Source organism: Oncorhynchus clarkii, chromosome 6, assembly GCF_045791955.1.
Source record: "Oncorhynchus clarkii lewisi isolate Uvic-CL-2024 chromosome 6, UVic_Ocla_1.0, whole genome shotgun sequence".
NCBI lineage: Eukaryota > Metazoa > Chordata > Actinopteri > Salmoniformes > Salmonidae > Oncorhynchus > Oncorhynchus clarkii.
Window position 1 is genome coordinate 9,884,572 of NC_092152.1, and position 16,884 is coordinate 9,901,455.

The following is a 16,884-nucleotide window of genomic DNA, read 5'->3' on the forward strand; positions in this document are numbered from 1 at the left end:
AAATGTATGTACAATCGAAACTGCTGTGAAATACCTTTTCCATAACCAAAAATATTGTATTCCCATCTGTTTAAAGCTGGTGTACAAAACCGAAAGTAAAAGATGCAAAAACTTAGAACAGGAAGTGCACATAGAACAGATCAACCGCTTCCTAGACTTGCTTTCAATGAGAATGCCAGATCTATAACTCAAATGTCTATGTGAATTTGGTCAGGTCGCACAAAAAGCTAGGTTTACTGTCATTGGCTTAGGGTCATTGGGCTAGGGTGGTTGGGCTAGGGTTAGGGTCATTGGGCTAGGGTGGTTGGGCTAGGGTTAGGGTCATTGGGCTAGGTTTGTTAGACTAGGGTTAGGGTCATTGGGCTAGGGTCATTGAGCTAGGGTTAGGGTCATTGGGCTAGGGTTAGGGTCATTGGGCTAGGGTGGTTGGGCTAGGGTTAGGGGCATTGGGCTAGGGTGGTTGGGCTAGCGTTAGGGGCATTGGGCTAGGGTGGTTGGGCTAGGGTTAGGGGCATTGAGGCTAGGGACGTTGGGCTAGGGTTATTGGGATAGGGTTAGGGTCATTGGGCTAGGGTTGTTGTTGGTTAGGGTTGTTAGACTAGGGTTAGGGGCATTGGGCTAGGGTCATTGAGGCTAGGGACGTTGGGCTAGGGTTGTTGGGCTATGGTTAGGGTCATTGGGCTAGGGTCGTTGGGCTCGGGTTAGGGTCGTTGGGCTCGGGTTAGGGTCGTTGGGCTCGGGTTAGGGTTGTTGCCTGTCTGTGTCCGGGCTACTGCTGCCTGCCTGCTGCCTGTAGCTGGTGGATGACATTATGGGTCTGACATAATCGCACACAGTGATGGGACTGAATCTGCTTTGCGTGAGGTGGCTTGGAGAGAGAGAAAGACAGAGAGAGAGAGAGAGCGAGAGAGAGAGAGAGAGAGATGAGAAAGAGGGAAGGGACTGAGATAGAGAGACAGATGGAGACAAAGAGTGGTTGTGTGTATGAGAGAGAGATACAGAAAAATAGAGGGGGGAGTTTGAGAGAGGGAGAGAGAGAGTGCGACTAGAGCCAGCGAGAGGGAGCTGGGGAACGTTGGAGTGGACTGGACAGATGCTGGTACCCCTATGGTCCAGGGCCAGGCGAGCAACATGGAGGAGCAGCATCAAGTCCAGCACAGCTTCTTCAAGAAGGTGGACGTCCCAGACCATGTCCACTACATCGTGGCCTTCTTCGTGTGTATCATTGGAACACTGGGGGTGACGGGGAACGCATTGGTCATGTTCGCTTTCTGGAGGTTAGTGACTGGCTGAGGGAAAGCATGAGGGATGATTTGTTACAGTTTTACAGTCGCTCAGAGAGTCTATCGTGAATGAGGAGAATACAATGCTGTGGTCTTTTTTTTTTTTGGTCTATCAAATTCAATGAAATATTATTTGGAGCTCTTTCAAAGTGAATTTACATTTCCAGGGGGCATTGTTTGTCAACATTGTGTGATATTTACTTCCTTCTCTGTTAGTTAGAATTGATTTGGCCTCAGTGGTCTTGTTCATTTCTATTGATGTTGCCAAAGTGAGAGGATGGGAGCCAAATGTGGTCATTTTCAAGGAATGGAAGGGACTGAATGAACAGTGCAATATGAGGGTATGCAACAGGTAGTGCAAGATAATGGTGCGTGCAGTGTGATGTGCTGTCTAATGATTTTCCATATGATGCCGAATTTAGAAAATCTATTTGAATTCTACTCCTGGGGACAGGACCTAAATAAAGAAAATTCAGCACGATAAGCTCTGGCTGCTGACTGAAATGCAGTTGTTTGTGCACTCCATTAGCCTGTAGCCACAGCTGCTCTCTGTGCTCCATTTATGGAAGCTTAAAGAGGCAATCTGCAGTTCAAACAATAACGATGCGGCACCACGCCTCTGTTTCAGTAAAAAGCTGAGGGGTGGGCCTGGAGAAATGTAACCACTCTCAGATTCATAGACAGAACTATGGATGCAAGGACTGACCATACATGATATCAAAACTATAGTTTTTTTTACCATGTTTTAATGATATACAGTGTTTGTTTACATTTACATTGACATATACTTTGAGGTAAAACATGCTTATATTTTGTGTTCTGATGAGGTATGACAGTTGAACTAAGCAGATGAGGCATTTATAAGTTACATTCTTCAAGAACCAATGGGTATACTGTATATCATGAATTTAAAGTCCAAAAATGCACAACGCAACATTAACTCACTGAGGAGAGATGAAGTCCAGTTAACAGTTAACAGTTCCTGAAAAAGGAGGAAAATAGCCTCCCGGGGCATAAACATGACTATTGCATTTGATTTTGTCGTAAGTTACTTGGATATTTTTAAAATTGCATTGCTGGACTTTAGAGGGAATAGGCTTACATTTTGTTCCCTGCCCAACACATATTTTAAGGGTAAAAAAAACAGCATGCCTAACCATAGTTATGGTTTACACTTTGTCCAAGTAGATTTTTTCTTTAGATTTTTTCACAGGACTGGTTTTCTTGCTGTAAAATAGAGCAAAGTAATATTCTGCATTGCATATCACAGGACTGGTTTTCTTGCTGTAAAATATAGTAAAGTACCCCTGCTGTAAAATATAGTAAAGTACCCCTGCTGTAAAACATAGTAAAGTACCCCTGCTGTATAACACAGTAAAGTACCCCTGCTGTAAAATATAGTAAAGTACCCCTGCTGTAAAACACAGTAAAGTACCCCTGCTGTAAAACACAGTAAAGTACCCCTGCTATAAAACACAGTAAAGTACCCCTGCTGTAAAACACAGTAAAGTACCCCTGCTGTAAAACATAGTAAAGTACCCCTGCTATAAAACACAGTAAAGTACCCCTGCTGTAAAACATAGTACAGTACCCCTGCTGTAAAACATAGTACAGTACCCCTGCTATAAAACATAGTACAGTACCCCTGTACACCCTGCTATAAAACATAGTAAAGTACCCATGCTGTAAAACACAGTAAAGTACCCCTGCTGTAAAACACAGTAAAGTACCCCTGCTGTAAAACATAGTACAGTACCCCTGATAAAACATAGTACAGTACCCCTGCTATAAAACATAGTAAAGTACCCCTGCTATAAAACATAGTAAAGTACCCATGCTGTAAAACACAGTAAAGTACCCCTGCTATAAAACATAGTAAAGTACCCCTGCTGTAAAACATAGTAAAGTACCCATGCTGTAAAACACAGTAAAGTACCCCTGCTGTAAAACACAGTAAAGTACCCCTGCTGTATAACATAGTAAAGTACCCCTGCTGTATAACATAGTAAAGTACCCCTGCTGTAAAACACAGTAAAGTACCCCTGCTATAAAACACAGTAAAGTACCCCTGCTGTAAAACAAAATTACAATGTAGTTGGCAACTCTGTTTACCAGTATGTTACTGTAAATGTACAGGGACATTTTGTAATGTGTAGTCAACTTGTCATTGTCTTGTATTGCCAGAATTATAAGTCTTCAGCCTATTCTTATAACTAGTCGCATCAATCATTTTCAGACTTGATCAATTATTCAAGTTGTCATTAAACACCTTCTTATTAGTGTAATTTATTAATTAATTACACTCAGGCGTCAATCGAACCAATTGTTTTGGGACAACAACAAAAAAGAGGCTGACTCATTTTAGAATTATAGCATCATTAGATATACTGTGTGTACATATAACTAGGAATAAAGTCACAGATAGTAAACAGTAGCAGCAGCATATGTGATGAGTCAAATAAGGCCTTTCTCTGACACCGCCTGGTTTAAAGGTCCTGGATGGCAGATAGATTGGCCCCAGTGACGTACTGGGCCGTACCCTCTGTAGTGCCTTGCGGTCGGAAGCCAAGCAGTTGCCATATCAAGCGGTGATGCAGCCAGGCAAGATTCACTCAATGGTGCAGCTGTAGAACTTTTAGAGGATCTGAAGGCCTTTGCCATATCTTTTCAGCCTCCTGGAAGAGGAGCCCTCTTCACAACTGTGTCGGTGTGTTTGGACCATGATAGGTCCTTAAGGATGTGGCCACCGAGAAACTTAAAGCTCTCCCCTACAGCCTCATTGATGTGAATGGGGGTGTGCTCGGCCCTCCGTTTCATGTAGTCCACGATCAACTCCTTTGTCTTGCTGACATTGAGGCAGAGGTTGTTGTCCTGGCACCACACTGCCAGGTCTCAGACTTCCACCATATAGGCTGTCTCATCGTCGTCTGTGATCAGACTACCACTGTCGTGCAGAGTGGAGTGCAATAGAGATAGTGTCTGTTGGGGCTGTATGTGAATTGACGTGGGCCTAGGGTGTCTGGGATGATGGTCTTGATGTGAGCCATGACCAGCCTTTCAAAGTATAATAATAATATAATAATTTAGACAGGTTACCATGGTATTCTCGGGCACAGGGACTATGGTTGTCTGCTGAAACATGTAGGTATTACAGACGGGGTCAGGGAGAGGTTGAAAATGTCAGTGAAGACACTTGCTAGCTGGTCAACGCATGCTCTGAGTATGCGTCCTGGTAATTAGTCTGGCCCTGTGGCCTTGTGAATGTCAACCTGTTTAAAGGACTTACATCGGCTACGGAGAGCATGATCACATAGTCGTCCGGAGCAGCTGGTGCTCTCACCCATGGTTCAGTTTTGTTTTCTCGAATCGAGCATAGAATACATTTAGTATATCTGGTACAGTAGGCTTGCGTCCCTGGGCAGCTTGTTGCTGGGTTTCCCATTGTAATCCGTGCATCAGAGCTTGTGTAGTAAGATTTGATCTTAGTCCTGTATTGACGCTTTGCCTGTTTGATGGTTTGTCAGGAAGGCGTAGCAGGATTCTTTTATAAGCATCCGGATTTGTGTCCCGCTCCTTGGAAGCGGGCAGCTCTAACCTTTAGCTCAATGCGGATGTTGACTGTAATCCATGGCTTCTGTTTGGGGTATGTATGTACGGTCACTGTCAAGGATTACATCGTTGATGCACTTATTGATGAAGCTAGTGACTGACGTGGTAAACTCCTCAATACCATGGGATGAGTCCTGGAACATATTGCAGTCTAGCGAAAGTCCTGTTGCTTAGCATCCACTTCACTGGACCACTTCCCCATTGAGCGTGCCACTGGTACTTCCTGTCTGAGTTTTTGCTTGTAAGCAGGAATCAGGAGGATAGAGATTTGGTCAGATTTGCCAAATGGAAGGTGAGGGAGAGCTTTGTATGCCTCTCTGTGTGTGGAGTAAATGTGATCTAGAGTTTTTTCACCTCTAGTTGCACAGGTGACACGCTGGTAGAAATAAGGTTAAACGGATTTCAGTTTTCCTGCTTTAAAAACACCGGCCACTAAAGCATTTTCTTGTTTGTTTATGGCCCTATACAGCTCATTGAGTGCCATCATCGGTTTGTGATGACAGTTACGAAAAATATACTACAGATGAAAACTCTCTTGGTAAATAGTATAGTCTACTGCTTATCATGAGGCATTCTAACTCAGGCGAGCAGAACTTCAAGATTTAACATTAGAGATTGTGCACTAGCTGTTGTTAACAAAGAGACATGTACCACCCCCATTGAGCTTACCCGACGCTGCCGTTCTGTCCTGACAATGCATAGAAAAAACAGCTTCAGTCCTTGCTCAGCCATGTTTCAGAGAAACATAGGATATTGCAGTTCTTCAGGTCCTGTTGATAGGAAAGTCTCAAACGGAGCTCGTCCATTTTGTTCTCCAGAGATTCTACATTCGCCAATAGAACAGAGGGTAGAGGTGGATTATTTACTCATCGCTGTAGTTGAATCAACCCGCACGTCAGCCTTTATGTCACAGTCTCTTTCTCTTCCGAGTGTCGGGGATCAGGGCCTGGTCCGGAGTGAGCAGTGTGTCCTGTGCTGCCGCCTCATTGAAGTAGAAATCTTCATCCAAATTGACGTTAGTGATCGCTGTTCTGATGTCCAGAAGCTCTTTTTGGTCAAAGGAAACGATGGCGGAAACATTATGTACAAAAAAAAGTTACGGCCAGTACAAAAAAATACACAAAAAACATCCCCTATACATTTCAGACCTGGGTTCAAATACTTGTGTAGGTTTATGTATAACATGATGCATTTATCTTTATGTCTAACAGTATGCATTTATGTTTATGTCTAACAGTATGTATTTATGTTCATGTATAACAGTATGTATTAGTACTTGAAGTAGTTGTAAATACATTCCAACATTTAACTACTAGTATTTTCAAACAAACGTTGTCTAAATACTTCCTTAAATACAGTAAATAGTAGTTGAACCCAGGTCAGGTAGCCATTGCTACTGTTGCCTGTTATAAGCAGTGGGGTACAGCACTTAAGTAAAAATACTTTAAAGTACTGTTTAAGTAGTTTTTTGGAGTAGCTGTACTTTACGTAACGAAAGCCCCATATACTACCCACCACTGCGACCTGTATGCTCTCGTTGGCTGGCCCTCGCTTCATATTCGTCGCCATATTCGTCGCCAAACCAGATCACTGAAGCTGGAGACTCATTCTCCCTCACTAACTTTAAGCATCAGCTGTCAGAGCAGCTCTCAGATCACTGCATCTGTACATAGCCCATCTGTAAATAGCCCATCCAACTACCTCATCCCCATATTGTTATTTATTTATGTATTTTTTGCTTCTTTGCACCCCAGTATCTCTAATTGCACATTCATCTTCTGCACATCTACCATTCCAGTGTTTAATTGCTAAATTGTAATTACTTCGCCACCACGGCCTATTTATTGCCTTACCTCCCTAATCTCACCTCATTTGCACACACTGTATATAGATTTTTTTTTCCTATTATGTTATTGACTGTATGTTTGTTTATGTGTAACTCCATGTGTTGTTGTTTGTGTCGCACTGCTTTGCTTTATCTTAGCCAGGTTGCAGTTGCAAATGAGAACTTGTTCTCAACTGACCTACCTGGTTAAATAAAGGTGAAATAAAAACATTTAAAAAAATACTCAACTACATTCCTAATGACAATAATGTACTTTTTACTCCATACATTTTCCATGACACCCAAAGTACTTATTACATTTTGAATGGTTAGCAGGGCAGAAAAATGGTCCAATGCACACACTTATCAAGAGAACATCCCTGTTCATCCCTACTGTATCTGATCTGGAGGACTCACTAAACAGAGAACATCCCTGGTCATCCCTACTGCCTCTGATCTGGAGGACTCACTAAACAGAGAACATCCCTGGTCATCCCTACTGCCTCTGATCTGGTAGACTCACTAAACAGAGAACATCCCTGGTCATCCCTACTGCTTCTGATCTGGAGGACTCACTAAACAGAGAACATCCCTGATCATCCCTACTGCTTCTGATCTGGAGGACTCACTAAACAGAGAACATCCCTGGTCATCCCTACTGCTTCTGATCTGGAGGACTCACTAAACAGAGAACATCCCTGGTCATCCCTACTGCTTCTGATCTGGAGGACTCACTAAACAGAGAACATCCCTGGTCATCTCTACTGCTTCTGATCTGTCAGACTGACTAAACAGAGAACATCCCTGGTCATCTCTACTGCTTCTGATCTGGAGGACACACTAAACAGAGAACATCCCTGGTCATCCCTACTGCCTCTGATCTGGAGGACTCACTAAACAGAGAACATCCCTGGTCATCCCTACTGCCTCTGATCTGGTAGACTCACTAAACAGAGAACATCCCTGGTCATCCCTACTGCTTCTGATCTGGAGGACTCACTAAACAGAGAACATCCCTGGTCATCCCTACTGTTTCTAATCTGGAGGACTCACTAAACAGAGAACATCCCTGGTCATCCCTACTGCTTCTGATCTGGAGTACTCACTAAACAGAGAACATCCCTGGTCATCCCTACTGCTTCTGATCTGGCAGACTGACTAAACAGAGAACATCCCTGGTCAGCCCTACTGCTTCTGATCTGGCAGACTGACTAAACAGAGAACATCCCTGGTCAGCCCTACTGCTTCTGATCTGGCAGACTGACTAAACAGAGAACATCCCTGGTCAGCCCTACTGCTTCTGATCTGGCAGACTGACTAAACAGAGAACATCCCTGGTCAGCCCTACTGCCTCTGATCTGGTGGACTCACTAAACAGAGAACATCCCTGGTCAGCCCTACTGCTTCTGATCTGGCAGACTGACTAAACAGAGAACATCCCTGGTCAGCCCTACTGCTTCTGATCTGGCAGACTGACTAAACAGAGAACATCCCTGGTCAGCCCCACTGCTTCTGATCTGGCGTACTCACTAAACACAAATGCTTCGTTTGTAAAATATTTCTGAGTGTTGGAGTGTGTCCCTGGCTATTCGTAAAATTTTCAAATCATGAAAATCGTGCTGTTTGGTTTGCTTAATATAAGGAATGTGAAACTATTTATACTTTTACTTTTGATTCTTAAATATATTTTAGCACTAACATTTACTTTTCAAACTTAAGTATATTTAAAACTAAATACTTTTAGACTTACTCAAGTACTATTTTACTGGGTGACTTTCACTTTAGTGATTAGCTATTAAAGTATATTTACTTTTACTCAGGTATGACAATTGGGTACTTTTTCCACCATTGGATATAAAGGACCATGCATGTTAGTACATTTGGTCAAGAAAAGTTGGTCATGCATGATAAGATTACGCTCTGATCCAGAAAGAGTATTGCCGACCTACTCTTCCCCTGGTCTTGTCTATTATTTTATTGAAGTTAATTGATTTGTGAAATTAGGTCAGGTCCCAAGGTAGAAGGTATTACCGAAAGCTTTTATATTTCAGCTCTCCTCCAGATTAAATGGTGCTGCATGCATTCATTAAGTCAGGACACAGTCACGTACGTATATACTGCTGATACTCTGTTCATTATCCATGCATAGTCACTTCACCCCTACCTACATGTATATATTACCTCGACTAACCTGTACCCCCACACACTGACTCGGTACCGGTACCCCCTGTATAATAGCCTCGTTATTGTTATTTTATTGTGTTACTTTTTAATAATTTTTTAAAACTTTACTTTATTTGGTAAATATTTTCATAACTCTTCTTGAACTGCACGGTTGGTTAAGGGCTGGTAAGTAAACATTTCATGGTAAGGTTTACACATTGTATTCGGCGCATGTGACAAAGTTTGATTTGATGCACTCTATAAAAGAAAGGGGGCAGTCTGCGGGTAGGAGTGGTGACATTTTACTGTGGATGAGGATCGATGACAGACTGTTTTCACGTGTTGTGTACCTCCATTCAAGTTGATTTGCCAAATTTTCATAGAGTTTGGTGTCATATTGGCTTAGATATCATGGTAGGGCGATTTGAATTTAACAGTTAGCTTCAACCAACAGCTATTGCCGCGCCTATAATACATATTTTATAAATGTATAAAATTTGTAAATATATATATATATAATAAAAATGTCCTTGGAGATTTAAGACTTATAGTGACCCATTAATCAGAGAGTAGGGGATGTTTTAAGGGACGGGGTGATCATGTGAAAAGATTTTAGCCACCTCAAGCTCAACAAGTGCTTGTTGAGTGGATGTCCAAATGTAGGCCCTCACATTGTATCACATCCTTACACAACAACAATAACAACAATGTTTTTGAATGATCTCAGCCACACATGATGAGCAATTGTATTGAATAAGGCCCATCGTTATATGGATCTCTGATTTAATGCACTCCCAGCCTCTCGCCATGTGCCGTCCGTCTTTTACCGAAAACAACATACCAGGTTTTTTAATAGGGTGGTTAGCAGTTGAGTTTTAAGAGTATTACTTGCGGCTAGCTAGCTCAAATTGTTGACGTCAGATTAAAATGAGACCGTAGCGTCCATAAAGTGACGTGCACAATTCCGTCCATTAAGAACCAACGATGTGTTACCTTTTTGCAGCATTTGACAATGCTAACATCTCTTTTCAACTGAATCTCAGAGTTCTGTCAAACCGGGCCAGCAACTCAACAACACCATCCAGGCAGCAGCCAGCCATTATAGGAAGTGGTTCAGGACAAACCTAGGCTACTATAGATAGATATGCTACTATAGATAGATATGTTGGTTCTCAAGCTGAGGTTAATCAATAAATGCATACAGATAATTGTCCAACTTGAAAAATGGGTTAGTTGTTGTTAGTGACCTGAATGTGGTTTTGTTTTGATTGGCTAACATTAGGTACCCAGCTAGCCAGCAGCTGTAATGTTAGCCAACTAGCTAACGTAATGATACACCACAGATACTGGTATTTTATTAGGATCAAATCCAAATCAAATCAAATTTATTTATATAGCCCTTCGTACATCAGCTGATATCCCAAAGTGCTGTACAGAAACCCAGCCTAAAACCCCAAACAGCAAGCAATGCAGGTGTAGAAGCACGGTGGCTAGGAAAAACTCCCTAGAAAGGCCAAAACCTAGGAAGAAACCTAGAGAGGAACCAGGCTATGTGGGGTGGCCAGTCCTCTTCTGGCTGTGCCGGGTGGAGATTATAACAGAACATGGCCAAGATGTTCAAATGTTCATAAATGACCAGCATGGTCGAATAATAATAAGGCAGAACAGTTGAAACTGGAGCAGCAGCACGGTCAGGTGGACTGGGGACAGCAAGGAGTCATCATGTCAGGTAGTCCTGGGGCATGGTCCTAGGGCTCAGGTCAGTTGAAACTGGAGCAGCAGCACGGCCAGGTGGACTGGGGACAGCAATGAGTCATCATGTCAGGTAGTCCTGGGGCATGGTCCTAGGGCTCAGGTCCTCCGAGAGAGAGAAAGAAAGAGAGAAGGAGAGAATTAGAGAACGCACACTTAGATTCACACAGGACACCGAATAGGACAGGAGAAGTACTCCAGATATAACAAACTGACCCTACCCCCCCGACACATAAACTACTGCAGCATAAATACTGGAGGCTGAGACAGGAGTGGTCAGGAGACACTGTGGCCCCATCCGAGGACACCCCCGGACAGGGCCAAACAGGAAGGATATAACCCCACCCACTTTGCCAAAGCACAGCCCCCACACCACTAGAGGGATATCTTCAACCACCAACTTACCATCCTGAGACAAGGCTGAGTATAGCCCACAAAGACCTCCGCCACGGCACAACCCAAGGGGGGTGGGGGGGGGCGCCAACCCAGACAGGATGACCACATCACTGAATCAACCCACTCAGGTGACGCACCCCCTCCAGGGACGGCATGAGAGAGCCCCAGTAAGCCAGTGACTCAGCCCCTGTAATAGGGTTAGAGGCAGAGAATCCCAGTGGAAAGAGGGGAACCGGCCAAGCAGAGACAGCAAGGGTGGTTCGTTGCTCCAGAGCCTTTCCGTTCACCTTCCCACTCCTGGGCCAGACTACACTCAATCATATGACCCACTGAAGAGATGAGTCTTCAGTAGAGACTTAAAGGTTGAGACCGAGTTTGCGTCTCTGACATGGGTAGGCAGACCGTTACATAAAAATTGAGCTCTATAGGAGAAAGCCCTGCCTCCAGCTGTTTGCTTAGAAATTCTAGGGACAATTAGGAGGCCTGCGTCTTGTGACCGTAGCGTACGTGTAGGTATGTACGGCAGGACCAAATCAGAGAGATAGGTAGGAGCAAGCCCATGTAATGCTTTGTAGGTTAGCAGTAAAACCTTGAAATCAGCCCTTGCTTTGACAGGAAGCCAGTGTAGAGAGGCTAGCACTGGAGTAATATGATCAAATTTGTTGGTTCTAGTCAGGATTCTAGCAGCCGTATTTAGCACTAACTGAAGTTTATTTAGTGCTTTATCCGGGTAGCCGGAAAGTAGAGCATTGCAGTAGTCTAACCTAGAAGTGACAAAAGCATGGATTAATTTTTCTGCATAATTTTTGGACAGAAAGTTTCTGATTTTTGCAATGTTACGTAGATGGAAAAAAGCTGTCCTTGAAATGGTCTTGATATGTTCTTCAAAAGAGAGATCAGGGTCCAGAGTAACGCCGAGGTCCTTCACAGTTTTATTTGAGACGACTGTACAACCATTAAGATTAATTGATCTCCATTAGCTGTTGCAAAAGCAGCAGCTACTCTTCCTGGTGTCCAACACAAAACATGAAACATGACATAATACAGAACATCATTAGACAAGAACAGCTCAAGGACAGAACTACATACATTTGATAGATAGAATAAAATACCAGTCAGATCAGAGCTAATGTTGGCTAGCTAGCTATATTTTATATATAAACTCAGAAAAAAAGAATCGTCCTCTCACTGTTACCTGCGTTAATTTTCAGCAAACTTAACATGTGTAAATATTTGTATGAACATATTCAACATAAGATTTAACAACTGAGACATAAACTGAGCAAGTTCCACAGATGTGCGACTAACAGAAATTGAATAATGTGTCCCTGAACAAGGGGGGGGGGGGGGGGGGGGGGGGGGGTGAAAATCAAAAGAAACAGTCAGTATCTGGTGTGGCCACCAGCTGCATTAAGTACTGCAGTGCATCTCCTCCTCATGAACTGCACCAGATTTGTCAGTTCTTATTGTGAGATTTTAACCCACTCTACCACCAAGGCACCTGCAAGTTCCCAAACATTTCTGGAGGGAATGGCCCTAGTCCTCACCCTCCGATCCAACAGGGCTCTTCGCTGGCCATGGCAGAACACTGATATTCCTGTCTTGCAGGAAATCACGCACAGAATGAGCAGTATGGCTGGTGGCATTGTCATGCTGGAGGGTCATGTCAGGATGAGCCTGCAGGAAGGGTACCACGAGGGAGGAGGATGTCTTCCCTGTAACGCACAGCATTGAGATTGCTTGCAATGACAACAAGCTAAGTCCGATGATGCCGTGACACACCGCCCCAGACCATGACGGGCCCTCCAACTCCAAATCAATCCCGCTCCAGAGTACAGGCCTCAGTGTAACGCTCATTCCTTCGACGATAAATCAGAATCCGACCATCACCCCTGGTGAGACAAAACCGCGACTCATCAGTGAAGAGCACTTTTTGCCTGTCCTGTCTGGTCCAACGACGTTGGGTTTGCGCCCATAGGCTATGTTGTTGCCGGTGATATCTGGTGGGGACCTGCCTTTACAACAGGCCTACAAACCCTCAGTCCAGCCTCTCTCAGCCTATTGCGGACAGTCTGAACACTGATTGAGGGATTGTGCGTTCCTGGTGTAACTCGGGCAGTTGTTGTTGCCATCCTGTACCTGTCCCGCAGCTGTGATGTTTGGATGTACCGATTCTAGGGAAAAACTCCCTAGAAAGGCCGAACCTAGGAAGAAACCTAGAGAGGAACCAGGCTATGAGGGGTGGCCAGTACTCTTCTGGCTGTGCTGGGTGGAGATTATAACAGAACATGGCCAAGATGTTCAAATGTTCATAGATGACCAGCAGGGTCAAATAATAATATTCACAGTGGTTGTCGAGGGTGCAACAGGTCAGCACCTCAGTAGTAAATGTCAGTTAGCTTTTCATAGCCGATCATTCAGAGTATCTCTACCGCTACTGCTGTCTCTAGAGAGTTGAAAACAGCAGGTCTGGGACAGGTAGCACGTCCGGTGAACAGATCAGGGTTCTATCAGCTGTCCGTCCTGTCTCCCTGTAGCGCTGTCTTAGGCATCTCACAGTACGGACATTTGGAATTTATTGCCCTGGCCACATCTGCAGTCCTCATGCCTCTGTGCAGCATGCCTAAGGCAACGTTCACGCAGATGAGCAGGGACCCTGGGCATGTTTCTTTTGGTGTTTTTCAGAGTCAGTAGAAAGGCCTCTTTAGTGTCCTACATTTTCATAACTGTGACCTTAATTGCCTACCATCTGTAAGCTTCTGCACCGCAAGAATACGACCAAGGGAGGGTCCGAAAACGCATTGCCGATACTGTCATCGGATCTTAGAATGTGCCAATGTTCGTGAACGATTCCCTTAATTTGTTCAAAGCACTTTTTAACTTTTAACACAATAATGCTTCTTTTTGCGCGACTGGCCTTGAAAGACATCATGTCTCAATTTGTTTTGGATTTGATCAATGGCAGTACTAATATGACCATTTGTGTACCCCCTCTACTTGAATGCAAATTCCTTCGATTCGACAGAATTGGCTGTAGGGCAAACTGTTTTTCAAAGGAAGTGGGAGACAGCTATCAGCCCTCAAACTGTTACAATCAGTAGATTTCCTGTAAAGATCAGTGCATAGAACATTATCCTAACACAAGATCATAAGATCAAGGAAACGTATTTGATGTGTGTCAGATTGCATAGTAAATCTCAGGTGCTCAGAACAAGAGTTAGTAAAAGCATGGAACGCCTGGAGTTGTTTTGCATCACCCCTCCATAGAACAAAAATATCATTCATGTACCAACTCCAAATAATAACGTTAGGCAAGAAAATATTTTTTAGAGGATTGAGAATGGACTGTTTCTCCATGTAACCCACATACAAATGAGCATAGTTAGGAGCCATGGGGGATCCCATAGCAGTACCCTTTGTCTGAATAAAGAAATCATTTAGAAACATTAAGTAGTTGTGTGTGAGTACTATTTAAGCTAATGTTATAATGCATGCACGGACGGTAGTTCATTAGGGTCACGTTGCAGTAGAAGATGTTCCATGACTTAAATACTGCCTTCATGTGGAATATTTGTGTAGAACGACTCAACAATAACTTACATCCCACCTTCTTCCACAAAGCATAGCTAGCTAGCTACCTAGCTACCTAGCTAGTTCATGGTCAACACCAAACTTTGGGAATCTGCCACGCTGCTAATTTAGAATACATCATGCAATGGGCATTGTTACAGTCGGCCTTTCATGTTTTTCAAAGGCAGCTTTTCCAATTGAAACGTGTGCTTTAATGAAAGGAAAACAAAGATTATGGTTTTCTCTTCCCTGAAAGTAAACAGATGGAGTCACGTGCAGATTTTAACTATAAAAGGCCAGCAAATTGATAGGATGACCTCCTATAAGTATTTTGGGATTTGGTTAGATGAAAAGTTGAATTTTAAACAGCATATTGATAACTTGACCAAGAAACTGAAGTTGTATTGGATTTCTATTGGGTTTGGGTTTCAGGAACAAATCTTGCTTTTCAATGTTAGTCAGAAAATATCTTGTTCAAAGCACTTTTAAAAAAATCAGTGCTGGATTATGGTGATATTGTCTATATGCAGGCCTCAGCAAGTACCTCAAACTCTGGACACAGTGTATCACGGTGCTTTAAGATCTATTACCAATGCTAGATCACTGACCCATCACTGTGATCTGTGTGCTATGTTGCAATGGACCCCTCTCTCCACCAGGAGACTAAAGCACTGGTACACTTTAATGTGTACAAAACATTGATGGGACAACTCCCTTTGTATGTCTGTTCTTTACTGATTAGATTAGTCACTCAATACAGTTGTCTTTCAGTCGCTCATCAATTTACATACAATACCCCATGATGACAAAGCAAAAACAGCCATTCTTTTGCCATTTTTCCTAATGTAATAAAAATAAATAACTGAAATATCCCATTTACATAAGTATTCAGTCCCATTACTCAGTACTTTGTTGAATCACCTTTGGCAGTGATTATAGACTTGAGTCTTCTTGGGTATGACGCTACAAGCTTGACAGACCTGTATTTGGGGAGATTATCTCATTTTTCTCTGCAGAGCCTCTCAAGACCTGTCAGGTTGGATGGGGAGAGTCACTGCACAGCTATTTTCAGGTCTCTCCAGAGACGTTCAATCAGGTTCAAGTCCGGGCTCTTGCTGGGCCACTCAAGGACATTCAGAGACTTGTCCCAAAGCCACTTCTGCATTGTCTTGGCTGTGTGCTTACGGTTGTTGTCCTGTTGGAAGGTGAATCTTCGCCCCAGTCTGAGGTCCTGAGCGCTCTGGAGCAGGTTTTCATCTTGCTCCACTCATCTTTCCTTTGATCCTGACTAGTCTCCCAGTCCCTGACTCTGAAAAACATCCCCACAGCATGATGCTGCCACCACCACCATGCTTCACTGTAGGGATGGTACCAGGTTTCCTCCAGATGTGACGCTTGGCATTCAGACCAAAGAGTTCATTCTTGGTTTCATCAGACCAGAGAATCTTGTTTCTCATGGTGTGGTCTGAGAGTCTTTAGGTGTCTTTTGGCAAACTCCAAGCAGCTCTCATGTGCCTTTTCATGAGGATTGGCTTTCATCTGGCCACTCTACCATAAAGGCCTGATTTGGAGGAGTGCTGAAGAGATGATTGTCCTCTGGAAGGTTCTCCCATCTCCACAGAGGAACTCTGGAGCTCTGTCAGAGTGACAATTGGGTTGTTGGTCACCTCACTGACCAAGTACGTTCTCCCCCGATTGCTCAGTTTGGCCGGGTGGCCAGCTCTAGGAAGAGTCTTGGTGGTTCCAAACTTCACCCATTTAATGATGACAGAGGCCACTGTGTTCTTGGGGACCTTCAATGTTGAATAAATGTTTTTGTACCCTTCTCAAGATCTGTGCCTAGACACAATCCCGTCTTGGAGCTCCACGGACAATGCCTTCGACCTCATGGCTTGGTTTGTGCTCTGACATGCACTGTCAACTATAGGGACCTCATATAGACAGGTGTGTGCCTTTCCAAATCATGTCCAATCAATTGAATTTACCACAGGTGGACTCCAATCAAGATGTAGAAACATCTCAAGGATGCTCAATGGAAACAGGATGCACCTGAGCTCAATTTCGAGTCTCATAGCAAAGGGTCTGAATACTTATGTGAATAAGTTATTTCTGTATTTTTTTTATATACATTTGCTAAAACTTCTAAAACCTTGTTGTCACTTTGTCATTATGGGGTATTGTGATGTCATTATGGGGTATTGTGATGTCATTATGGGGTATTGTGATGTCATTATGGGGTATTGTGTGTAGATTGATGAGGAAAAGGTTTTATTTAATCCATTTTAG

At 43.4% G+C, this 16,884-nt stretch overlaps 1 protein-coding gene across 1 annotated transcript in view; it reads left to right on the top strand.

Moving 5' to 3' along the window:
- The first annotated feature begins 1,041 nt into the window (after window positions 1-1,041).
- LOC139411901 (opsin 4xb) overlaps window positions 1,042-16,884 on the top strand; it is a 34,078-nt gene continuing 18,235 nt past the window's right edge. The window contains exon 1 of the mRNA XM_071158653.1: window positions 1,042-1,277. Coding sequence (XP_071014754.1) covers window positions 1,108-1,277 — 170 coding nt within the window. The 5' untranslated portion in view covers window positions 1,042-1,107. The remainder of the gene's footprint in view (window positions 1,278-16,884) is intronic.